Source organism: Amphiura filiformis, chromosome 5 (assembly GCF_039555335.1).
Source record: "Amphiura filiformis chromosome 5, Afil_fr2py, whole genome shotgun sequence".
Taxonomy (NCBI): Eukaryota; Metazoa; Echinodermata; class Ophiuroidea; order Amphilepidida; family Amphiuridae; genus Amphiura; species Amphiura filiformis.
The window spans coordinates 74,412,227-74,440,148 of NC_092632.1; the positions used below are offsets into that span (position 1 = coordinate 74,412,227).

A 27,922-nucleotide genomic window follows, 5' to 3' on the forward strand; every position below is an offset into this window, starting at 1 on the left:
TGTTACTAATACATTCTTGAATATTCATCATACATGTATAGCAATGACCTCTGACAACCGTCCGGAAACCGCAGTCAAACGCAGGTCGAGTTTTGATTTCATCCCTTGCCCCAGTTAAGATAATAACGAATTAATGAAAGAGTGAAACACGCCGTCAAAGAGCTAGGTGTGTGAAAGCGACAAAAGCAGAAAAAAGAGAAAACACAAGCAATAATAAAGATGGAATGAGATGAATCAAGCTTGTATCTGAGAAACGTAATTTAGCATTTATACGGGTTTTGCTAACAACCAATACTTGTGGTTTGAGTGTTATGAATGTTTGAGCCAAGGTCACTGATCTCATGTTCATATCTTACGCCGGTTTAAAATACTCATACACGAAATTTGAACCTTTAGCTACCTCTACAACGTCGTCTAATTCTATCACCAATCCTTCTCCTGGATCTAATTGCAGCTTATTCATCTCCACTCGACCTCCTCGTGATTTTCGTCTTTCCGGATCGGTACCTATAATGATGGTGCCCTGAATAGGAAGACTGGGATCCACGTCGAAGTAATCCTCTTCAGATGAAATGGCGCCAAAATTGATGGCTACGAAATATCGCGTGCTGGTTTTATCCTTAGTTTCTCGGATGTAAGAAACTACCTCGTCGGTGTCTTTCACAAAATGCATGTTATTGTTCATAAAACCTCTCCGATTTCTACGAAGCTTATTTAAGCTTTTGAAGAGTTGGAGAAGAGTTCCTTCGTTGTTGTCATCTTCCATTGCCTGTGGGGTATAAGAGCAGAGGAAATCGTAATGCTTTATGATGAGGGTAGGGGTGTATGTGGGTGTATGTGTGTATGGGGAGGTGATGCTCGTCCGAGGTTGCGCAGACTGATAATCTCCAATATACTGGGACGTCGATACTTTGTGCGGAGTGGAGGAAATGAGAATTCAGCTAAGGTGATGCGTGCGTGGGGTGTGGGTGGGTATGTGTTTGTTGGGGGGGGAGGTCTGAGTGTTTGTAGGTTTTCTGTTCGTGTGTCAAAACTGTTTTGGGCACAATGCGAGACATAATAAAAATCTTATTTTCATCTACATACTGGATGCTTTTACATGGATTTTACTGACGTAGAAATAAATATGGCGAAAATAGATGTCTATTTGATGGCTGAGTGAACCTTATTTAGGAACTTCAAACCCCGGGCTGCAAAATATTTACTTAAAGGGGCTCTGAGAGATTTCTTGGGAAAATCAAATCAGAAAATATCACTTGATAAATTGAATACTTAGATAGCCTACCAAGCAGTAATATAGTGGACAAAATCTAGAATATTGAAAATGAGAAACATATCGTGAGCGCCGTGTTAAGCTTATCTCCTATAGAACTGTGTGGGGTGTGTGTGTGTGTGGGGGGGGGATTAATGCCTGGATCCAGACACTAATTACAAAATCATACATTTTACAGGAAAGATGCTGATTTAAGCTTAACTATTTCAGATGCTGAATGCTGATTATGATGGACAAACATTGCGTTATGTTAAAAACTGGACTTTGACCAAAATTGAGGGCGCAGTTTTGGTGAAATCTCACAGAGAGCAGATGATGGTGGATGCGATATCGCCATTTTGACGTCGCCATTGGATTAACACATAATCATGAAATCTTCACAAACAATTCTAAATTTGTTATGTGGTGTCCAAGCAAAATTATGTTATTCTAAAACCGTTGTGGTTCGACAAAATACCCCACTGCAAGTATGTTAATTTTCCATTTGTAAATGCTAACCGTATATTTTGAATGGGGCTCTCAGCCCTGTATCTTCGTCAACCTCGTACGTCACGTGTCGCGTGACTTATGCCATCTGACACAGAGATAAAAAAAAAAGACTAGTTCGTGTCTAAAACCAATCACGGCGCGCATTTGCCCTGTCGTCAGACGCGATTTAGTTTCTTTTAATCTCTGTCTTTCATTATAGTTAGGTTTTATTGACTACCTTACCTCGACATTGGTTCCATTGATATAGTTTGTATTAACAGGTAACCACGTTCCTGATTTATTCGTTGAGAATCCAGCATTGGGATCAGCACTCCATTGCATGGGAGATCGTGCGGGATCACGGGTCTTTTGCCTCCAACGCAACTACAAAATGCAATATTGGGAAAATATCGGAAATGAAACGTTCATCTACAACAAGTGAATAGTAATAAATTTGCTCTCAAAGTCAGGATACTTTGGTAATTGTTATATTATACGAGCATCTTAATTCCAATTGCTACTACTAGAGTGTGTCTCGACTCAAGTTGAAAGTGACGCCATGTTGGATTTCGTAGTTACAGATTCGAATCAGTACGTTTACGCGGTTACGTTGTCAATGTGCGTGTATATACGTAGGATTAGGTTAGCGCGATTCAAATCTGCCACTGCTAAAATCCAACATGGCGTTGCTCTCAACTTGGACACGAGACAGAGGATGTTTAAAGACATTCCCATAACCCAATGGGGTTTCTGACCTTGGTGTGTCTGCATTTTGCACACATGTGGCACAGTTGACCATACCTTGCATTGGGATTGTGTGCAAATATCTGGGGTTTTCATCCTTTTATTTAACATTCAATACATTGAGACTTATGAATAAAATTAATGCAGTGGGACATCATGAATGTTTCCTATGCGAAAATCCAATTTAATTTGATAAGTCTCGACTATTAGCTCGTTGGCTGCAATTTTAAAATTACCATTTTGTGTGTGTGGTAATGGGGACTTTGTCTTTCAAATTAGGTTATATTGATCAAATTTCCCAATCACAGTAATGCCTTTAAGCCTCCTCTGGACACGAGACACAGGTGGATAGTGAAATACTAGGGTAAAACTTTTAAACGTAAATATTATTTCAAAAAATTCTGATTTAAAGGTAGCCTTGTGTAGTTTTGTCTTTCAGATAACATAGCATGATATGTTTTTATTCAAGCAATGGTACAAAAAAAAGTAGGGATAATTACGGGATCGTTAAGCGCCTTGATATCCTTGGTTGTTTCAAGAGTCATCTCTACATCTGTCATTCCAATTTCGTCGCCATAGTAACATATAGGCGTCCCTGGTAACGTTAGTAGCAACATATTAGCTGCTGCGGCGTACCCAGGAGGCATGCGACTAGCAACTCTTCGTATGTCATGATTTCCAATCTATATAGATAAAAAGAAAGAAATCAAATTCAATATCAAATTGGCAAGTCACTTATGTCTATGAAATTTATGATTGTAATATGTAGTAAAGGAAAAGTGCGCCACCCTTTGATTATTCACCTGTCCTGTTCACACGGAAAGGAAAGACGGTGGCGCGGACTATTTGTATGTACGTCGTATAGTAGTACATTTTATTCATTAGAATTCCTGTATTGGGACTCCATAGGAATTTTGTTTCAAGGATCTTTATAAACTGCTTTTGTTTTAGCCTGTGTGCAGTGGTGGGTCCACACTATCGAATGCTATGTCACTCGTTCTTATTTAAATACAATTCTGCCTCCGTACGCGTAAGGTAGCATTTCACCAAAAGTAGAAACTGTCGGAATTGCGGCATACTGTCATGATTCCGACAATTCCTCTTTTTGTCAGGCTGTCATGCTGCAGTCATGTCTACAGTAGAATTCACCTCGACCTTTGCAGGACTTAACCCCCATTAAAAGCTATTAAACCAAGATAACACTCATTGAAAACAGCTCAATTGATTAAATCATATCTTCTCTGGTTAAATACACACAGCATATGTTTCTGCTTTACACGTACAATGGAGCAATGAGATGGGATTATAATTTCAGTTGGGTGAACGCTAGAGAACAATTCTGTGTGGTCTTTGTTTACGAAATGAGACAATGCGTGCTTATTGTTAAGCAGCGTTCTTGAAAATGAGAAGCATGGTGGTTTGCAGACTTAACACGGTTTGGAAATAATTTCTTCATATTTTTTGGTGTTACATATCCTTCATAAAACACCAAAGTACGCATATTTTCAAACATCTAAATTAGCTAAAATGTAGGACATGTTACAAAACTATATTTTCTAGAATTTTAGAAGAGTACTTTTAATATTGGCCGGTTATTTTTCACACAGCGACGTTAACTAGGCATGTACTATTACCTGTAACATGCACTAAAACACCAAAGTACGCATATTTCCAAACATCTAAATTAGCTCAAAATTTAGGACTTGTTACAAAACTATATTTTCTAGAACTTTAGAAGAGTACTTTTAATATTGGCCGGTTATTTTTCACACAGCGACGTTAACTAGGCAAATCCCCATACTTTTAACGTAGGCTATTTGTAGAGGTCACGCGTCAATGGTAAGAGCACTGTGTATTGTGTATAGGAAAGCGGACAGTAACTGCAGTATGTGTCATATACCAGGAACTGCCGCAATTCCGGAATTATAAGAAGTCCTATCTTTTGACAGGCTGCGTCAAAAACTGATGGCGCTGTCACAATTCCGGAATTGCGACAATTACAGTGGTTCAGCAGACATCTTAAAAACTATTGTGGGATACCGTAAAACCCCGTCTACAAGTATATAGTGTGCTTCTGATGAAAGCTACATTAATCCAGTCGCCATTATGGAGTTTGAGGAAATAAATTACGGATCCAAGCATTAACGCTTGCTTCGAATTAATTAAGCTTTTATAAAGAACACTATATATGCTTGTAGATGGGGTTTTACGGTATGCTAATTAGATTGGGTGTATTTTGGTGACGATAGGTGTAAACCGCGAACCGGTCGACTTAAACGGAATAAGGAATTTATTTGCGTACACATTTTGATTATGGCTATTGACTGACTTATTGTGCTCGTCAAGAACTTATTTTCGCACTCAAATTTAAACAACGAATGAATGCATTCTGAGGCACGAAGCAATATAGTAAGGGATGTGAAGATACGGGTAGCCAATAGCCAGCCATGTTGGTGCCTTTTTTTGCCGACAATGGGAACCTATATTTGAATTGACCATCAAGGCACACAAGGCAATCAACACGAATTTGATAATTTCTCGTCGAGCTATTGAATTTTTTTAAACATTCTGTTTAAAATCACATAATATAATGTGCACACATGCTAAGAAACATAATCATCATCATGCTAAAACCAAATATCAATGTTACCATGAAATTTGGCCATTTCTTATCCGGCATGTTATCGTTCCATTCTTCTATCCATCGTCTGATATCGGACCCTTTGGTGGTGGCTCCTTCCCCTAATGGATCACCTAGATTGAGTAGGTTGAAATTCTGTGGCATATCTGCTTCTGGGCGAGTCACTGTCCCGTAATAGGATGATACGACAGATGCATTCGAGTCTGAATCGGTCATCATTACTCTGGAATTGGATAGTTACAATGTACGTAATTGTTACGTGATCAGATCGAGACGCAGATCCTAGGTATCGAATGGGTTCATGCAATTCTTATATTATTGACACTTTTAAATATAGGGCATGTACTTGGTGTTTTTGCTTCATATACTCAAATGTATCTTTGTAAATGCAGCGCCTCCTTGGAAATCAATGTTTTGATATTGAAGGCGCTACACCCCGCGCGCTACACTGAGTAAGAAAGTTCAAATAAATAGATAAATAAGCGCGTGCGTGTAAACACCAGCGCTTTGAGGCTACGCCCAATGAAATGCGCACTGACGTCACTGCCACATTAGGGTGAAAATGGTATGCAGATGCAAATCTATATTGACCGCTGCATTCAGACAAACTGATACAAGATCAAAAGTCTTACTTCATATTTGGTGCTGTTCCTTTTCGGTAAACAGCGAGTACACCTGAGAACTCGTCATTTGACGTCACGCCGACTTGCAATGCGCAGTAACGATGTTCGATAAACGATGTGCTCATCGGCACAGATCAGCGTGACGTCAAATGACGAGTTCTCAGATGTACTCGCAAAGGCTTATGGGATTTACCGAAAAGGTCAGTTGATATTAAAATGCAATGTTACCTGTAAGTACCAGCTGTTGAAAACTGGTCAAATATTTCCTTACGCCATCGGCGAAGCAGGTCATGCACTGACCCTTGAGAATGACCACCGTATTCAGCAGTGTATTGGTGTATTCGGCTCTCATATTGCTTCTGAAAATCAATCAATACGAGGGTTCAGAACTAGAAAGCCTTAACTCACTTTTTGGCCATTTTGAGATTTTGGTACCAAAATAATCACCAGCACCCACAGATTCTTTTAATCATAAAACTTTAACCCAATCAAACTTTATGTTGCAGATATAGCACAATTCTACTTAGCCTCAATCTCAATATTGCACATTGCAGTTAGACTGAAAGCCTCAAAGTAACTCAGAGTTAGAAAGACGTTACTCAGTACTTAAAGGAATATCTAGAGAATGACCACCGTAAAAAGCCGGGAAAAGCCGGGAAAAGCCGGGAAAGCCGGGAAATTTGACTTGGAATTTTCTAACGTGAGTAATGCTAGTAATGGCTCGTCGTGTGTGTGTACTTCCACCACTATACCACAGACATGTATTATACACCATCATGCGAATGACGATTACGTAACAATCAATAGGCCTACTGGCCTTGAAAATCGAGATCAACGCAATACTAATAGTAGGCCTACTATGGTATACTCAAGAGAAGAACTCCTTTCAATGAGAGCTAAACATTCAATATCAGACGAAGTGTTCCATAATATATCTGACTTGGGTATACGAAAACGTCCGAGAGGACGAAAGGGTGGTGTTCGAGTTCGTAAACGTATCCCCGTCGTAACAAATATACGCCCGAATAGACCCAGTACGAATGAGTCCAGACCATACAGAGTTTTGACACAAGTGCCGATTACCAATATAACTACCCTGAAAAAAGGATCACAACTGCCGTCGATTTTACTAACTAATGCAACCTCACTAAAAAATAAGATGGACGAGTTCGAAACGCTAATGAAAAACACTAACACAGACATAGCTGCCGTATGTGAAACATGGTATAATGATGAACTGCCTGATGATTGTGGAATATGCAATATATCTGGGTACCAGTGTTATCGCAATGATAGAAAACATCAGAAAGGTGGCGGGGTTACTCTGTTTGTTCGTGAACACATTAAGTCATCTATGGTGGCAGATGTTAAGGTTCCTGAAGACCTTGAAGTTCTATGGATCAAGACTTCCTGCCCATCTGCTGCTGGATCTTCTTTATACATCTGTGTTGTTTACCATCCACCTAGAGACCCTGAGAGCTGACACCCTTCTTGATCACATTGTGTCAACAGTTGACAAGCTCAGAGTTGGTGACAATAAAGCTAGCTTTATTATCCTTGGTGACTTTAATGACTTTAAAGATGAAGATTTATGTAATCACTCTTCACTTCGCCAAGTTGTCACTTTTCCGACTCATGAAAACAACTGTCTTGACAAAATAATGAGTGATGTCCATGATCATTATGAGAAACCTGAAAAACATGCTCCCATTGGTAAAAGTAAGCACTGCGTTGTCGTGTGGAAGCCTAAGACCCAGATCTGTAAGCCAACTTCCAAAAAAGTAACCACGAGGCCTTTAAAAGATTCTTGTATGCGTACGTTTGGCCAGTGGATTTGTAGTGAATCATGGGACAGTGTTTTACAGGGTTCGTCATGTGATACTATGGCTCAATCACTTGAGAATGTACTTTCAGAAAAGTATAAAGAACACTTTCCCCAGAAATCTGTGGTGCACAGATCTAATGACAAACCTTGGTTAAATGGTTCAATTCGTAGACTCATTTTGGAACGAAATAATGCCTTCCAATCAGGTAACATGATGATTTATAAACCTCTAAGAAACAAAGTTATTTATGAAATCAAACAAGCAAAAAAGAACTACTATGCTAAAAATGTTGAAGTTTTGAAAAAGACACAGCCTGGGAAATGGCATAAGAATATCAGGAATATTACTGGTCACAACAACAAATCTGGTGATTTTGACTTGTCATTCTTGGGTAACACTGTTAGTGAACAAGCTAATATGCTGAATGAACACTTTTCTAATGTTTGCTGCCAATTGCCACCACTCAGATTGGAATCTCTACCTTCCTACTTACCAGCCCTTGCTCCTCCAACAATCCATGTTTGGGAGGTTCAAAATCAGTTAAGCAAACTCAATGCTTCCAAGGCTGGCCATCCAGAAGATATTCCTATTAGGACCATTAAGGAATTCTCTTACGAGTTGGCTGACCCCCTAACTAAAATATTCAATGCTGGTCTCCAGGAAGGTGCATTTCCATCTGTTTGGAAAACTGCTACAATTATTTCAGTGCCTAAAGTCAAGAAACCGTTGACGGCAAATGAATTGCGCCCAATTGCCTTGACTAAAATCTTAGGGAGGGTGTTTGAGTCATTTTTGGCCGAGTGGTTAAGGGATGATTTTACTCCGGTTCTTGACAATAAGCAGTATGGCAATGTGAAGGGTACAAGTACAACTCATTATCTTGTTGACATGTTGCACAAGGTTATCTCTGGTATTGAAAAACCATCCACTTATGCTACTTTAGTGGCGATAGATTTTACAAAAGCATTCGACCGAATAAACCATAGTGTTGCTGTAAATAAAATTATCTCTTCTGGAGTGAGACCCTCAATAATCCCTGCGATCAGTAGTTTTTTGGCAAACCGTACACAGCGCGTTCAATACAAAGGTCAGCTTTCTAGCCTTAAAACCATCACCTGTGGCGTTCCCCAGGGAACAAAGTTAGGGCCCAGTATATTTACGGTGATGGTTAATGACGCTGCCGAAACTACTTCCGATCGATGGAAATTTGTTGATGATCTCACCTTGGCAGAGATCACTAACACTCAAGCCAAAACAAAATCAAAGCAGCAACAGCTTCAACATCATCTAGATGCTTTAGATGATTGGTGCAAGGTCAACGATATGCTGCCGAAGCCAGCCAAATGTCATGTTTTGCATGTAAATTTTTTGAAAAATCCTGTCCAACTCCCACAACTTTCTCTAGGTGGTGAGGTCCTTCAGACTGTCGATCACATGAAGTTACTTGGTCTGGAAATTCAAAATAATCTGGGTTGGGACATACAAGTTAAAAACATGATATCTCGTGCAAGTAGACGTTTATTCATGCTCTATGCTCTTCGTAAACATTCTGCTCCAGTTGAGGATATGCTGGCCATTTTTCAGACCTATATCCAACCCATTTTGGAATATGCTTGTGCAGTTTGGCATCCAGCGCTTACTAAAAACCAAAGCCACCAGATCGAAAGGATTCAAAAACGTACTTGCAAAATCATCCTTGGCAATGACTATCAGGACTACGAGTCTGCTCTTCTTCGTGAGCTTAACATCATCAGTCTTGCCAACCGTAGGGAAGATCTGGTCGTGAAGTTTGGCCAGCAGGTCCTCAACTCTGAAAGACACCGTCACCTACTCCCTGAGCAGATATCTATGAAGTACAATCTCCGGCACGGCAGAATTTTTCCTGAACCCTTCTGTAAAACAAACAGGTTTCAGAATTCCACCATTCCGTTCATCATCAGTAAACTCAATTTGAAAAAGTAATGTAATCCTATGCTTCTGCTGGTATTTTACTCCTCAGCCTGTATCTCTGTTTTTGTTTTGTTTTTAAGTAAATTGTTGAGTGTATATATAATGTATATTTTTGATGCGTAAATTGTATTTTGTAAAGCCGGCGCTATTCAGCCTATGCTGCCTGCCGGCTATTTGTATACCGTGAATAAATAATCTTAGATTCCACTATTCTTAATCATAATTGTACGGTGTACCATGAGGGACATGCAAACTTAAAATAATTTTTTACAAACTCAAATAATTTTTTACAAACTCAAACAATTTTTTACAAACTCAAATAATTTTTTACAAACTCAAATAATTTTTACAAACTCAAATAAATTTTTACAAACTCAAATAATTTTTTACATATTTTGAGTTAAATCAGTTACTTCAATTGTGAGTTGTAAACAGGCTTAGTTCGCTAAAAATATTAAAACTTGTTTTTCTCTAAATGCCAGTTTGTGAGTTAAGACTTTCTGGTTCCCAACCCTCGATTATACAAGGATTGATGAGACTAAAAAATAATACGAATATGAGGTGTCAACTACATGAAAATGTTGTGAAGTTCTGCATTGAAAAATAGTTGTACATTTAAGTATCGAATATATCTTCTATCAATTTTTTTAATGTCAAGGCTAATCTAGGCATTAGAGCAGTTATCTATTTAGAGAATGCTGACGGGATGGCGCCAAGATAGCTATTTTACAGCCGTAAATCCTGGTTTGAAGTGAATCCCGGTGAGAACCATCTAAAAACCAACCAACATATTTGCACATAAAACATCGTAGAAAAAAATCAAATCTTACCGGTTTACCTCCCCCGGTGAAATCAGGATTTTTAGGCTCATCAGTAAAGTTTTCAGATTCGTACAGATACTTCATGCTCTGCAGATTGAAGCCATCTACACCTTTAATAAACCATTTCTCAAGCGCATTCTATGGGGAAATGAAAAAAAAACCCACCAAATTAGGTCAATGTTTATAATGCTCGCATAAGATTTAGTATTGTCAAATATTTCTATCTATATAATATTAAACACGGACAATGTTTTTTTTTGCTATAGGAAGGCAGAAACGGAACGAAAAAATGAGTAAAGATGAACAAAGATTTCTCTTGGTCCCCCGGGAATTGCTTTAAACATATAGTGTTGGGTGTCCCAAGCAGTTAGCAAAAAGGGGGATTAGCAAAAAAAAATGGGGGGTTGCAAAATTTTGCAAAATGAAGGTCCAATTAGAGCCATTTGGTGAATAATGTTTACACTTTTTTCAGGGTCTAGAAAATGGAGATTTGATTATTTATGTTCACCAACACATATCACATTATGGGTTTGATTAAAGTGAGTGGCCAGGACCCGGTCGAAAAGGTGGGGGCACTGGCCCACTGTTTCAACCGCCGAATCTGCCACTTCAAAATCCAACACGGCGTTACTCTCAACTTGAGCTAGGACAGGCTATAGTACTAGTTTCAAAGATACCAATAATTATTTCTTGCTGTTATTATTATTTCTATTCTATCGTTAAGGTTTCTAGTATTAGTCGGACGTAATACCTGTAACTCCTCTTGTACAGCAGGCCAGGCAAAGTTAAGATCAGGCTGATACTTGGAATACTGGTGCAGATAATATCCGTGGGTGCCGTTCTCCCAAGCTGAACCGCCATACAAACTAACCTGAAAAATAAATAAATGAATGAAGCCCAAACTGGATCAAAACACATGTAGAATATTTGATACACAGGTTTGAAAAATTTGATTTGTTGAAAAACTTTAAAAGCATATATTGTGAAGTACCTCTGTATTATTTAAAGTTCTGATCCAGAATGTTATCTTGCTTGTGCACGTTTAAACAACACCTGTTGTCTTTATCAACACTTGATGGGTAGATACTGCTATTGGCAACCGACGAAGAGACGAAGGATAGTCCCAACTATCTCACATATTTGATGAGTTTCAGACACAGTGATCTAAAAAATCCCTTGGAGGAAAACCAAGATCAACGCTGGAACTACAGCCTGTCTCAAAAAAATTGTGCAAGTGAAAAGCGCCCTCTATGGCAATTAGAAAATACCGATGTGACATGATGCTTACATCAACGTCAAGGGCGCAGTCTTAGCTCTCAGATGCCGTTTGTTCTGTTCAATTTGCTTGTATTGATCTCGAGATAATAATAATAATAATAAAAACCCACTTATATAGCGCTTTCAGTCCGAAAACCTCAAAGCGCTTTACAAAACAACAACAAAATGTAAAACATCTACAGATCTCCAAGCAACAGCAGAAACAGAACGAGCAAACGGAGAGCTGGTTGATGGAGATCTGTAGACGACAACAAAATATCTTAAACTACAACAAAATAGCACCAACATAATTAAGCATAGGCATCAAAATCAATAACAAAATTGCTCAAAATAGGCACTACAAAAGTCTACAAACCTCCAAAGAACACATAAACGAGAGCCCAAAACCAAAAAGGCAGGTTCATGGAGATCTGTAGACAGTAATAAATACCAACTATCTTAAACTACAGCATATTATAAAACAACATTCAAGCAAAACATCATAAGTCCCAAACGAGAAAGTCAGAAACACACGAACAAAAGATGATTAGATTTTCCAGCCGTGAATATTGAGTTTGAAGAGATGAGTTTTGAGGTCACGTTTGAATGAGTCAACAGAGTTAGATTTCTTGATATGGTCGGGAAGATTGTTCCACAGTGAAGGAGCAGCGTGGCAGAATGCTCTTGAGCCATATGATACCGTAGACCAGTTCTTAGTTGGTGGTTGCAGAAGATTCTGCGTACTTGATCTGAGTCCACGGTGACCAGGAGAGTAAGTTGTCAGAAGCTCAGTGAGATAAGCAGGTGCCAGACCGTTCAGCACTTTAAATGTCAACAGCAGTATCTTGAAGATGACGCGCTTCTTAACTGTCAGCCAGTGCAAATCGTCAAGAACAAGTGATACACTATCATATTTTCTGACCTTGGCAACGAGTCTGGCAGCTGTGTTTTGCACCCCCTGCAATTTCATTATTTGCGAGTCAGGAAGGCCGTAGAGCAACGAATTGCAACTGTCCAGACGAGACGTAATAAACGCGTGAACGAGGCGCTCGGTGGTATGTTGGTCAAGGCTTGGACGGATCTGACCAATCTTCCTGATGGCGATGGTAGCAGATCTACAGATGTTGTTCACGTGGGTGCACATAGACAGGTGACCGTCCATAGCAACACCGAGGTTGCGGGCAATGTCAGAAATCTCGACCGACGTAGCACCAACAGCTAGAGGAGGCATTGTAGGAATCTTAGCAAAACGCGACCTGATATGAATGTCTTCGGTTTTGCTATCGTTCATCATCAGTTTATTAGCGACAGCCCATTGCTTAACATCACAGATACACCCCTCTAGAAGCGGCGGGGCATGTGATCTATCAGATGGCTTGAGAGACAAGAATAGTTAAGTGTCGTCGGCGTATATCATTGAGTGTATTCCGTGAGCAGAGATGATGTCCTCAATGGGTGCCGTGTACATAATGAAAGATAGCGGTCCCACCACTGAGCCTTGGGGACGCCAAATTCCAACGGATGTGATACGGAGACACTGTCACCAATGACAATTTGCTGGCTGCGATTGTCCATGTACGAAGTAAACCAGTCAAGTGCTTTATCTTTAATTCCATAGCGAGAGTTAAGGCGATTCAAGAAAATGCGATGGTCAATCGTGTCGAAGGCGCTGGAGAGATCTAACAACACGAGAACTGCCTCCTTCTATCCACAGCGGAAAGAAGGTCATTTTGAACCCGCAATAGCGCTGATTCCGTGCTATGGCAGCTGAGGTAAGCAGACTGGACATGCGCATAAAGATTGTTTGGAGAAAGATAGTCTTGGATCTGAGAAGCAGATATGATATGGGCCGATAGTTTTTTAAAACTTCGCGATCCATTTTTGCCTTCTATTATATCCATTTTTGCCTTCTGAGATATGTTTAGTTAACCATGATAGGGTAAAATCACAATTGTGCCACTTTTACTAGGGAAGAGGGCTACACAAGTAGGTCCTAGATCAATGATGATAGCTGATGTTGATGTGTCTAATGCACTCCCCCTTCAGGACTCGTGCATGAGACGCATCAACCTCAGCGCGCATGCATTATTTGGTCTAATTTCTCTCCCAACAAATAATAGGCCTACGCGTTCATTAACCTATAAGTTTGCAATATTTGTTTGTCTTTTAACATGTCTTCTTGAGTGAAGAAAACAGTATTAACCATGATAAAATCATTGATATGAACATGTATTTACTTTTACAGCAGAATGTGAAATATCTATTTCTATTTTAAACCTGTTTTAAGTGGAAAAAGAGAATCATATAATACAAAACTGTAAAAACAGTAAAAACTATATTTATTGTTGTATAATTGATGCGTTCTTTTGATTTCAAGAAGGAACTCTTGACAAACTTGATGCTATCATTGACTTACAAGTACAGTCCTCTTGATCTTCTCTAGTAAAAGTGGCACAATTGTGATTTTACCCTTTCGTTGTTAACTAAACATATCTCGAGCCGGGATCTCGAGATTAAAACAGGTAATTTGAACAGAACAAACGGCATTTGAGAGCTAAGACTACGCCCTTGACGTTGATATAAGCATCATGTCACAACGGTATTTTCCAAATGCTATAGAGGGCGCTTTTCACTTGCACAATATTTTTTGAGATAGGCTGTACTTCTAGCGTCGGTTGTCAATAGCAGTCACTACCCATCAAGTGTTGATAAAGACAACAGATGTTGTTGAAACGTACACAAGTAAGTAACATTCTGGATCAGATACAAAGAACTTTGTTAACCAGGTGTTAGATACATTTACATACATACCCAATTGTTCTTCTTCTCCCTCCAGATGTAGTAATCCTTGGATTTCTTTTTATTCAAGAACCAAGGGTGCTGATCGCTCGAATGATTTGGGATAAAATCAAGGACAACCTTGATCTCTGTTCAGGAGAAAAAAGAATCGTTATTTTGTATTTCAAATTAAAGTTTGTTTCATAAAACAATGCTTATTATAGTTTGTGTAGATATGCTTTCTCGACAGGAGTTCATAATACTAGGTAAGTTATAGTAATTCTATCCCGGATTCTACGAGTCGGTTATCATGTGTCCCTGACTTCTTTTGCCCTGATAAAGTCAGAGACACGTCGAGCTTTCGTTAAATGTGTTTCTGACGTCAGGCAAAATTAATGCAATAGATGCAAACCACTCTCCTGTATCGAAGCGAGGTCACGTATATATTTCGCCAGTTTTGAAGATTTTCCACGTGCGAAATCAACGTCGATATATCGTTGAAAATGCACAAAAACTATAATATTTGGGAGCACAAAAATACAATTAAGTTTAATCAGCATGTTGACCTTGGGTTTTAGTCGAAATCAAAAGCGTGCTGTTTGAATTAGGCAGAGGCTCGGTAGCCTACGGAAACCATTATTTATTCAATCACTATGCCCTTTATCGATCTAGATCAGATATTATAGTCTTTGTTCTCCTTCGTGACGAATGAGCACAATCCTGTTTGGAACCGAGGCTAGCAATATTTAACACCGTATTAACGTACGTAAAAAGGTACGGTCCACGTGCTGCGTATGGAACATCGCAATCTCCTCTATAATATGTAGCACGGAATGCTTAGGAAACACCACACCACACGCCTCAAACTATCGTCAGACGTGTCTCTGACTTCAACAAGGCTAAAGAAGTCACAGACACATCTAAGGGGGCGGTCACTATTTACGCCAGGGGGGGGGGGATGGAGGATTTTCCAACTTTTCCCTCAAATTTTTCATGTTCCCCTGTTGGCTTCAGAAAAAATTCAGGTTCCCCCATCGATCAGGTAAAAAATTCAGGTTCCCCCTCTCTAATCAAAACAATACTACGGTCTTCATGTATTTTTACTTTGTACTTTTATTGTCTCTCTTTTAAAATAATGAAATATATGAGTATTCATAATCATGGAAAGAGTTCTGTATACTGTACCCCTTGTTTTTTAATAAGTTTGTACAAGAAATGTTTTCTTTTCTTGGCCTTTTAAAATCACAAATGGAATATAAACAGAAAAATAAAATTAAGTTACTGGTAAAAGTATAGTACAGGTGCACAGAACTCTAGCCTGTACATGTATTAAATATCACAGTACTATATTCACAGGCAGATTCTTGTGACTGGCAACACAGGTTTAATATGTGCACCAAGCGACTCGAGGGTGCTACAAGTAGGACTCAAGGTGACTTTATACCTGTGTTGCCAGTTGATTTTGAAGATTCTGGCTGTGTGCACCCAGGGTGCAGCTTGTTGCTACGCTTTACTGGTTATTTCCAACACTGTTTATTGAAGAGAAAATTCTGAATACTATTATTTACAGCAGAAGAACTTGGTGAAATTAAAAAGGGCAGGCCAATTTTGACCTGTGTATTTTCAGTCTACTCTATTGATAAACCTTCATGGCCCCGGCCACATTTTGTACAATGTTACCTCTAAAGTTGCTTTGTATTTTCTCTTTTGGGGCAAGAATGTGACACTGAAGTTCATCTATATCAATAGTATCAGGATATTTTCATCTTTTCTGTAGACCATCATCATACAAAATGACTATCAAATATGGAAACCTTGTACGTGTTGAATCATTATTTGCCTGTTGGTAACGCTGTGCAAGGAACATACCACTTTAAAATGAAAAAACACTTCTCCATGACCCTGCTTTCCTTCCACTTCTTGTGACTACAACATGATCTTCAAAGTTTTCCTCATGCTCACTATCACTTGTGTCTGATCCTACAACACCATATACTTGATCACTCTCCTCCTCAATACTTTCACTTTCAACTTCTTCATGGTCACTGTCTTCACTCTCCTCCTCAATACTTTCACTTTCAACTTCTTCATGGTCACTGTCTTTACTCTCCTCTTCAGCATTCTCAGAGTCACTTCTGGGCGCATCTTCCTGATTCTGGATGTGCCTTTTAATCAGTTGTATTTTTGCCCGCTTATTACCGGTGGTTTGAAGATTGTGTTTCTTGAGATATTTAGTAAGTTCACTAACTAAAAGTGTGGAAAGGGAATCATTGCCCACCAGTTCATGCCAATCGTAGTCATCATACTCCAGCCGCTCCCTTTCATTCCGTGCCATGTCCCGGTGCCTTTGACGCATCTCTTCCTTGCATTGCAAATGGTGAAGGTGCTTCACATATTTTTGGACTAATTCATCATTGACTGCAAATTCTGATGCAAATGCCTTTATGGCCTCTCCATTTGAAGCTGATAGGACCCCTTCTCTGAATCTGATCTTGATTTGTGCCCGAGGAAGGTAATCATCAACTTGGCGTGCACTGTCGCCATCCATAGAAGGGGTATTAAAGACATCCATGTAGTGCCCTGGATTTTCTCTGTCTGGCATAGGTTGAGGAATACGTGATGCAACAGGGCCTATAGATAAACTTGTGTACATGACAATAATCACACATTTGGCCATGCTCTTCCTCACAGCTGCCTTTCAGATATTCCGTGAACAGTTCACCAGTTTTGTAATGCATGGAAATAAAGTTAGTGATTTTCTGGTAATAGTGATATCCAGGATGGCTAGGTTTCATTGAGGCTTGTGGTGCAAATATAGATTCATTGAAAAGCATACACGTTGGCTTTGATCTCAAAGCCCACCTATTTTTCAAAAACTTTATTGTTTTGCTATTTTTTATATTTTTTTTAAAAAGATTTTTTTCAAATGTTTTTTCAATTAATGTCAAAAGGCAAAACGTTTGGGTAAATTTTCAGTATTTTCGGGATGTTTGTAAAATAAAATTAAGAAAATAAAAAGAAAACTTGGATTTGTGGGATATCGAATGCGTGTCCATTTGCTAAATGCGCGCGGGCTTTGAGACAAACATTTTTTTAATTTGGCCTAATTGGAAAAATCATTGGTTTGTGTGAAATTTGATGACGGAAATTGAGTCTAACACTCTTGCCCTTTCCAAAATGTATGATTTGAGTACATAACTTTGAAAGGTAAAACTTGACAGCATTTTGTATTTTTCACAAAATTTAGGTTTGACGTACCCCATGCCCCAGCAAAAAGTAATTTACAAGCCAAGAAAAGTAGTGGGATCTGTCCTTTTGTCAAGATTAAAATTTGAATAGTAATAATTATATTTGTCTTCATATAGGCTACTGGTTAAAAATTCAATTTACTTTTGGATCATATCAATAATACACATTTTTCATTCAAGAAAACAGTTTAGAATTGTGGGTTAGTACATTGATACTTTTGTATATGATTAATATTTTCCTGGGTTAGTCAGGCTGTAAGACTTTTTTCTCCGTCTGCTTTCAGATTTGCACATACATTTTGTATTTTGTACTTTAATGGTTTTGAAAGAGTGTACTGTGCTGTTTGTAGGTGTAGAATAGTAATAACAACATCTGTATTTGTAGCAAAAGCAAAAATGAAAATACTTTCAAATTTGTTTCGAAGCTTGTGGTGAAAGTGCTGGCTGCGGGGCCATGGTGATAATTGCGTAGCACCTAACATGCACGTACATTGCAAGTATTTGCACATTTTACACATTAAAAGAACGAGGCCCTGTAGCCTGCACTTTCACAAACCTGGGAACAATTTTGACTTTCACTGTAAAAATCAGTAGTGAATCAGCCTTGTTTGTACATTGTATTTTATGTTACATGTAATCCAAGAAAACATGTCATGCCACCAAGGCTGTCAAAAGATTAAATAAAGTAGTGAATATGCACATATGCTTTAATATCAACATGTACTACCGCTCTGTCACTCTGCGTTTCCTGTTTTACAGTGGGTTTTTTTTTTTTTAAATATAGGGGCCTACTGGGGAAAAATTCATGTTTCCCCCAAATGGAATAAATATAATTCGTGTTCCCCCAATCATAATAGAATTTTTTCGTGTTCCCCCTTCAATCCTCCATCCCCCTCTGGCGTAAATAGTGACTGCCCCCTAACAGGTGCATTGCTCTACCCGTTTTTCAACTGGATATATTATAGAGGAGATTGCGATGTTCCATACGCAGCACGTGGACCGTATCTTTTTACGTACGTTAATACGTTAATTTTACCAAAGATAACTAAATCAAAAGAAAATTGTTTGAACAGAATATGTACCATTATGTACAAATCATTTGTGTCATTTCATCATACCTTCTTCATGTAATACGTCCACCATTTCTTCAAAATCTTGCATTGTCCCCAGTGCTTCATCTATCGCCGTAAAATCTGTCACATCATTGCCAAAATCTTTGTTACTGGAACCGAAGATGGAAGTCAGAAGTATGGCACCAACACCAATGCGAGACAGGTAGTCGACTTTAGCTGTAATGCCTGAATGTAACACAACAAATTGAGTAAATCAGATAAAATGTTAACATGTTAATGAAAGAAGATGTTAATAAGTGCCTTTGGGATGCGAGGGGTATGTGTGTGGGGTGTGGGTGGGGTGTGTGTGTGGAGGGGGGTGTTGGGGGTGTTTATAACGATTGATGGTATGTGGGAGGTTGGTTGGAGTGTCGGGTGTGTGTGTATGGGGGTGTTGTGTTGTATTTTTGACGATCTTTGGTATGTGGGAACCCCGGGGGGCACTCCAACTTTGGAGGTGACGCGTATGTAGGGCTGTTAAGACCCCCTTTTTCAGCGTCGCTGTCACCCAAAGACCCCATATTTTTTTACGAACACATGCTCTGTCACCCAAAGACCCCTATTTTTCATTTGATCTGTCACCCAAAGACCCTTACTTGTTCACTTTTAACAGCAACTTTCATTTATCACTGATTTTGTCACTTATTTTGAAAAAACAAAGAAATTTGAAGCCATTTAGAATGAGAAATTCGATTTTCGAGGTTTCTGTCGCGCTGTTTCGGCTCTCACCCAAAGATTCCGTTTAAAAAAGGTCATGTTCTCACCCAATGACCCCATATTTTTTACATTTTGCTCTCACTGAATGCCAAAAATCATGCTGTCACCCAATGACCCCATATTTTTTACATTTTGCTCTCACCGAATGCCCCTGGGTGCGAAAGTGCCAGCCCTACACCTATATCCATTTCAAATCGAAGTGCCCCCCCCCCCGGGGTGGGAACTTGGTTGGAGTGTGGGTAGGTTTGTTTTTGTTCTGGGTGTGTGGTGCGTGTTCCAGACCGTTCCGTATGTCAAGTTTATATTACCTTTGAGGTCACCAATGCCATCACCATCTGAGTCATAGAATGACCTTGGGTAGATTTCGTAGAATGTCACAAGTTGCCACCATGGTAAACATTTGGGCGTGGTCACGATAATAGTTATGGCCATTGCTAACATACCAAACCAACCGAGAGCGAGAATCACGATGCAGATCCATCTGGCGATGCGCCATTTCATTGTAGCTGAATATTTCAGAAGAGCATCTTTGCCCATGCCTATAGAAAAGAAAGTACACGTATAACAATTTACCATTATACTTGACCATATCCACAATGAGAAGCATTATCCAGTAGTGTATTACCTTAATATTATTTTAGATCACAAAATACAGACCCATAGTCAACTGCTGCCATTGGGCTATTCCATTTAAAATCCACACTACCCCTGTGGAAGATTTTGGAAATATCTGCCACAGGGGGAGTATGATTTTCAAACTGAGTGAACACATTAGCAGCTCCATTTGTATCTCACACTCCCTCAGTGTAAGATTCAGGTTGAATCTTTCTCAGAGGGTGTATGAAATTCAAATGGAGCTGCATAATGTGCTCATTCCATTTGAAATTCATACTCCCCAAGTGGCAGATTTTTCCAAAATCTTCCACAGGGGTAGTGTGGATTTTAAATGGAATAGCCCAATGTTCTTTTACCATTCTTTTTAATTGTATCTTCTAGTGTCCCATTAATATTATATCGTTCAAGTAAGAAACAATTACAAATAGGTAGCACATCTGTCCTTTACATTGAACTCTGAAACACATTCTTCCCTGTAATCAGTATATTTTATCACATAAAACTGTTATACTGCGGGTATTGATTTTTAATTTATATAAATAGGACTCTATATCTTTTTCATCTTTTAAAACCATTTAAATGTTTTTATCATCTCTGTCTATAGCGCACATACAGCCATATACGTACACACATACAGAAACCCCCACTCAAACACATACACCCCACCCTCGTCGGGCGACAAGAGGCTATGCATGCCCCCCCCCCCCATTTGCATATGCCAAATTTTTGGGACTCCAATTCGCAACCTGAAATGGTCCAGATATACCAGATATATGTTGGGAGCGCAGGGAGAGAAATATTTGCATATTTAAGCGTTTCTGTACTGTTTTTCTAACCCTTTTTAGAGCGTTTTATTTAAAAGGCGCCCATGATTGTGTGCTCAACATCGCTTGCCCCCCCCAGCTTGCCGAAAACTGCTTGCTCCCACCCTCCTTATGGCTCGACTAACAATTCTTTCCCTCTCCCAATTTTTAACTCCCACCAGGGCTCATAATTATTACACAGCCGTAACCAAAGACAAGCACATCTACCACACTAGTAAATCAAAACACTCGAAGATTTACCAAGGGGGTGACACTAAATTCACGGTTGTTCTATTAGCAACGCAAAATCTATGAAAAATTCAGCTGGTTTACTAGCTAGAAAGTGAGGCCAGTTATCGATCCGTTATAGCTCGTTATGAATAATTCATGTTCGACCCCTTGGATCATGTTAATTGAGTTTGGCAAATAACAACGTTGTTAGTTTTGCGAACTTTGCCTGTTCAATGAGAGTATAGCGCGCCCCAATACATCTGGGCACAAAACAGGCGAAAACGATCCAGTTTAATGAAATGGCGGACGGGTATTCCCATCAGGCACCAGTGATATGTTTTTTCAAAGAAAGTCTACTAATTTGATATGAAATGACATTTTGCAATAGCAAAGTCAAAATTAGGACTTGCTGTCAATAATATGAAGGAAATATGTGACTGAGGCAAGGTGGGAAATACAAGTAGTATTTAAGTTACAATAACCTTTGATACCCGACCTGACCTTCCATCATGGCGCCTTATTCGTCTTTATGTATTTCTATTATGCTCTCAAGTAAAATAAAATACCAATCTGCTCTGAGCAGACAATGTTACTTGGCTCCCAGCATGAATTATTGATTTTATACGGAAGTAAAGAAATGCACATTGTATGTGCATGATGTGCAAGCATACTCCAAATATTTACGGTAAATCTGAATAGTGGTCACATGTTAACACTATCATGTGTTCGGGAAATCACGTGGCAACATTTTAAGATTTCAGGCTTGTTTACTAGTTAATTGCCATTTGTACTCTTTATTATTTATCTTTGTTAATTAACATATATTTTAAATGCTGATAAATCATGGTTGGCTACCCATGATATCTGTTAAATTCAATGTTTTATGAATATAATTCTACCACGCAGAGGGGGTCACGCAGCAGAATTTCACATCACCTGACTTAGCTACATTTCGAAGCTCTGCTCTTCAAATTCATGTAAATTTCAAAGTTTATACATTTAATATATTTAATATGATACTAATTTTTGTTATAACCAACTGGTACACGAAATATACTAGCTTATTACCTATACAGAAAGGTGATTATCAGCCTTCACTCAGCAAATTGACATGCCCGGCATATGCAGCCATTCTCCGTCTGGATAACATGACTGTCGCCCTCAATACGTCTGGGCGCAAATTTAAATAACAATACGCTATTTACATATCAATGCGGCCTCATGCTAATTAAAGCTGCCCCATCCAGGAGTTCATCTATGGATTTACTGATATGACAAGCCAATATTGGGCATTATAGATGAGGTGACCTATGATGTCACATGTTTACATTCAGACGGCCCTCTGTTGTTTCAAAGCAGGCAAAATAACACAGAAGTGTCTATAAAACTCAACTTTTAAAAACCTTTGAAGTTTTGTGTGATATTATGTATATAGCTTGATGCATTTATAAACAAGATTGATACCATTTTTGTATTATTTGCTTTGAAACCAAAGTTAATGAATAAAAATCAACTTCTTCCATGTAAACTATAGTGTTTTTGCCTGACAGTTTTGATCACAGACCAACAGAGGGCGTATCAAATGTAAACACATGTCACCTCATCTATAGAAATGCTATCTGGAGGCAACACCATGAACACGGGTTACTCATTCAAAGACGGTGAATATAATTCATTCGCATATCATTTCTGGCGACATGCCTGCATCACGTTTCAAACATTAAAACCAAAACAATAAAAACTAATTGATTAAAAAAACATGTTAACTTATAGCAATATTTTGGCAAAGTCTGATAGATGGTGCATTTAAATTATATTGCTATTCATTTGAAGATAGTAGATTAGCACGCAACGTCGAGTGTTATTCTTTACAACCTGTTTGCACCCCTTTGTATTTGTACATTATAAATACGTGCCTGAGTTTGTATACCGTAACTCAGAAATGCATGGACACCGAAATAATAAGCCCCGACATCCTGCTTCCTTGGAGAAGGTAGGTACGAGGTGATTTAGCGCTGCGCAGACGGCTACGGGCTACAACAAATATATACAAAATTTTTTTCAGTTTTCATTAACATACTTGACGCATCGCTTCATTACTGAGTAAATATGTTTTCTTTTGTGTATTATAATGCAATATTTTCATATTTTTCACGAAAATAAACAAGCACTTAAACTATTCCAATATATGCTTAACCGTATATCGATGCATTTCGTTGAAAACAGGTACCGCCTATGCGCAGGCAAATGGTAAAGGAAATACGAGCGCGTGTACATTAATGTTTGATTTTCACTCTTACTGCTTTCAATATTGGAGTTCAACTAGACGAATCACTTGTCATGAAGTATGCGTGAAAAGATTTAGTGGAAGCAAGTGGATTGAGAAAACATTTTTTACCTGTTTACAGAAGCCGAAATATTATATTCATCCGTTTCAAATCGGCAAATGTAATTTATTTCTGTCAAACTTTTATAGCTTTATTTAATAGTTTACTGTGTACAGACTTTTGCTCTGAAACTTGAGTATTATTCGTTTAATGAATCGTGTAAATACACCTCCTATGGATTTTTGCATAACTTATAAGCTAATTAGAAAGCTAATTAACATTTAAATATGCAAGTGAATAAAAATAAAATTATAACAATTATCGAGGTTTCACATTTTTCTAACCTTCTATGATTAATTTTATAGCATTATCAACGTGTATGTATCATTATTTTCTGCATTGCCGGCTGCCATTTTTCACATTTTCAAGATTATGTAAGTATGCATAAATGTAGTTTAGGTATTTCGCACACACATGACATCTGAAATGAAAGAAGCTTCAAAAATTTCCCATATCTGTAAGATGTCTTCAAATAAATAGTACATGTACTGGAAAACCATTATTGAACCAGTCCAATATATGGCTGGTTTTGGATGTACATGGCTCACTTATCAGTCCAATTTGTTCCAGGTAGATGTTCCTGACATTCAGGAAAATTGGCCCCATTTGGCCCGTGGCAAGAAAGAGGAGAGAAGAGCGCATCGATTAGGATTTCATCAGGTTTGAGCGACATCAACAAGTTGCGCTGCTTTAAGAATTTGACTAGTAACTCTTTAATAATGAATACAATTTGATATATAATACGTTTAACAAAGTGTGTTATACAAGAAGATTTTGAAGTGGTTGATTACTTTACTCTTAATTAAAAAAACATAATTGTTGCAACGGAGCAAAATTGCGTAATGCCATGAACAAGAACATCTGAAGAAATTGAAGCACATGAAAGGCTAATGATAGTATAAGAGGAAGCAGCCGCATGCACCTTGCATATGAGAACACCGCCATGGGACATTTGTCTTTATTCCAGGCTACTTTTCAAATCTAAATGCTCGAAACTAATCAATAGAGACACTCTGCTAAGCAAAGGACTACACTCTTGTTCCGGCAGTTAACAGTCGCCAAGTATAAGAAGAAAAGTTTAAGATTGTTTAACAATTGGCGTGATTTTGCGCTTAATCTGCAAAGTTTAACGTATGTTAAAAGACTGTTAAACTCGAGCGTATAAAGGTGGTTATTTTTGTTACGTTAAAAGGCGTTAAACTGTGTAATGTTTAGTGGAATTGTACTTTACCTGTTTAACGATACATCTCGCGCCACGGAATTTTAACCAATTATTGTTTAAAATGACAAAAGCAAATGGCGGCCACGAGTGAATGCTGGTCGTGCTGCTTATGGTCTCCTGAAACTTCGTTCAAATAGGTAGGTTTGAGTCAATCAGGTTGCACCAAACTCGAGATTCGTTTGATAAGTTATGCATCGACATTGTTGAGACATAAAGGGTGGATATTGATGCGTTCATTTGCTAGATTTAACAACGTCATTGGGATTGACATTCTAGCGATACTGTACTGTATTGTTTGTTCTACGTGCACGGTACATGTATATCACCAATGTGTGTACCGCGATGTTCAGTTTTGGGCATGTTACACGCACAATAGCTTACAATGTAGACGAGATGCATTGAAGTTCGGTATGCTGGATACCGTATCGAGTGTGTGAATTTATTAGCGTTGATGTATTGTATTTTAGCATTGTATCGTAATGCATGCGAGAGAGAAAGGCTTACTAGATTTTAATTTTTTACTCGGATACATTGCCCGGATACATAGCGGGTTGAACTGATAAAAAACCCAAAATACTTTATGCATGAAATTGTATTTTCGAACGAATCTCACAGTTGACCAAGATCTGATGACTTCAAATCTATCATGAATTATGTTTCAGTATAAAATTTTTAAAAAAAGAAAGAAAGTCCCAATCATAATTAAATCCAATACAACCATTGATTAAGCAGTTGTATTTCTTAAACAATCCTTAGATAAAATAGAACATATAAATCATTATCTGTTTAGAGTTATTAAGCAAATATTGATTAAAAGACCTTAAACAACTTAGTTGGTTAAGCACTTAAACTTGAAGCTGGTTAAAGTGCTATACGCATTTATTGGTTAAAAGTTTTAACCAACTATTGATTTGAGCCTTAAACAACAAGAAAATTAAGGGCCCTTAACCAATATTTCGACGAGAGGACCACGTAACTAACACGAGTTTAAGATTGATTAAGATTGTTTAAGACTTTTTTAATTGGCGAAATAAGAGTGTAGGTAGACATTTCGCGAGAGGAATAATTCTTTAGCTGCAAAGCCTGTATTGCACGTACCTATGTCGCTTCAATGTTTGAAGTGCTACCAAATATAGAACGAGTGCAATAGAGTGTTTTGTTAACAGTCGTGAACTTGCATATTCTTGTTATCTTGTAATATCAGCATGCTACGCTAATTGCCGAATTATTTTTTTTTGTAATTTTGAGAACAAAGAAGAAAATGTGGTTCAAGCATGCATCAGTTACGTAATCACTCTAATTATTTCGGATTATTCCCTTTCATCATTATCATTTGTTATTGTGCAAATATTGGTGAATAAATATGTTTAAATGCATGCTTGAACCACGTTTTGTACTTTATTCTCAAAATTACAAAAAACGACTAGGCAATTAGCGTAGCAGGCTGACGATAAAGAACACGAATGATACCAAACATGCATTTAATTAATCTAAATATTTATCCTAAACAACTCTTTCTATATTCATATAGAAAGAGTTTTAGGATTAATATTTAGATTGATTAAAAGCATTTTTATTGCAAATGCAGCAAATTAAAAAAAATCACTTTAAATACTTGCACTTTCTGAAAAATAGCGTTAAATACTTTCAACTTTCAGAAAAAGCAACCTACTCGAACAATTATACTCGTGATTCAAATGCACAATAGCATCACAATTGAGAGTATTCCAACAAAGTATAGTATTAGATAAAACTCATTTTGTTACGCAAGCAGGCAAACTGATGCACTATGTGAGTTTGAGCACAGATCCTGGAGGTTTTCAGAGATATATTGAAACACGTTTTTGCAGAACATGTAAAATCACTTAGACAAATCCGCATGGCGCATCAGCATTTTGGAAAGCAGTTTTCATTTCTATTACATAAATTTTTATCCGCTCCGTTTATTATTTCGACTTTAATTTGCCGACTTAAAATAGTTTATAGTAAGGCGAGATTTTAAGTATATTCTATCCCGGGTATTCTATCGTCTGTCAGTGTCTATAGACGTGATATTGCTAAAACCCGGAGTAAAAGCCATTGTTGATACTTTATAAAAACATGGGAATTCTATAATCATATAAAATAAGCAGTATTTTTCCGTTTCATGGTTTACTTTAACAATAATTTAAATATCCCGTTGCTTAACAGCACGAAGTGAACCATAATGAAGGCAAATCACGGCAGACAAATTTAATGAAGGTCTAAAAGGGAAACCGCTGTGCTGTCGGAATATAAAATTGCATTACATGCATGTGGCTTAGCTGCTCTGTTAAGTTGTTATGGTTGACATGCATTATTAAATTACCTATAGTCTATAGCTATCCTTAAATACAAAGGAAGTAACTGACTTGACACATTACATAATTTTCGATAGAGTCATTAATTAAGTCAATCTAAATCATCATTAAAATTTAAATAGCATTATATAATCAATGATAATAGTGCTTACGCATCCCATCACTTATTATCATCTATCACTTTTCACTTTATAAGAATACCATAATTTGTGAAAGTATTAATTTGATCTGTAATGATAATGTTGCACGGGGTATAAGTTTCTCGCTTGCTTGCCTAATATTTAGTGTAATGGGCACAAAACACTTTTACATGATACTTTGCTACATTGATTGAAAATTGATAGAAAATATTTAATATCTGACGTGTTAACAAATTTTCAAAATACATATTCGTTCGTATGTCGTTTATAATATTATGTATTCATTACTTAATTATATCTCACCCGCATAGGGTCCGTCATTGATGTGATGTTCCACACCTTGCTCCTCTGCACCCTTGATAGCAACCGCAGTTGCAGTCGACTTTTCCTTGCTTGCTCCTCCTTTTCCCGCTTGCAGTTCGATGTCATCGAAAGCTTTATTCTCCATTTTGTCCGAGAAATACACACTTCGCTTGTTAAACCTATTAGTTGTCTGTTTTTAGAGAATCTTAAGTTATTACATTAAAACACTGTTCGAAGATTGCACGATATTTCACTTAACATGCTTAAAATGTGAGGCGCAGTGGTTCCCCAAAATTGCCTTACAGCATTTGCGAGTCACAGCGAGCAGACGGTACTGATTTACCCTTTTAGTCTCTTTTACATCTTGTTTCTGGCGTTCTTTACTGTAATGAGCTACATGCAGTCTGGGCTCGAGATTAATTTA

General features: G+C 38.0%; 1 protein-coding gene across 1 annotated transcript; it reads right to left on the reverse strand.

Moving 5' to 3' along the window:
* On the reverse strand, positions 1-27,816 carry LOC140153695 (amino acid transporter heavy chain SLC3A1-like). The gene is made up of 11 exons (XM_072176518.1): positions 27,499-27,816; positions 19,767-19,997; positions 18,748-18,927; positions 14,415-14,530; positions 11,098-11,217; positions 10,356-10,484; positions 5,978-6,108; positions 5,136-5,349; positions 2,986-3,168; positions 1,985-2,125; positions 1-769 (listed from the first exon to the last, which is right to left on the reverse strand). The coding sequence occupies exons 1-11, from the start codon at positions 27,641-27,643 to the stop codon at positions 353-355; spliced, it is 2,007 nt and encodes a 668-aa protein (XP_072032619.1). The 5' UTR covers positions 27,644-27,816; the 3' UTR covers positions 1-352.
* Between the last annotated feature and the right edge of the window lie 106 nt (positions 27,817-27,922).

What these genes read in the sequence shown, in the direction of transcription:
- LOC140153695 (XM_072176518.1), bottom strand. Translation starts at nt 27,643, where the DNA reads ATGGAGAATAAAGCTTTCGATGACATCGAACTGCAAGCGGGAAAAGGA. An exon ending in GGACGTATTACATGAAGAAG is followed by an intron (nt 14,531 to 18,747) that starts GTATGATGAAAT and finishes TCTCCTGAACAG; the next exon opens with AGATCAAGGTTGTCCTTGAT. An exon ending in CTGTACAAGAGGAGTTACAG is followed by an intron (nt 10,485 to 11,097) that starts GTATTACGTCCG and finishes ATTTCCCCATAG; the next exon opens with AATGCGCTTGAGAAATGGTT.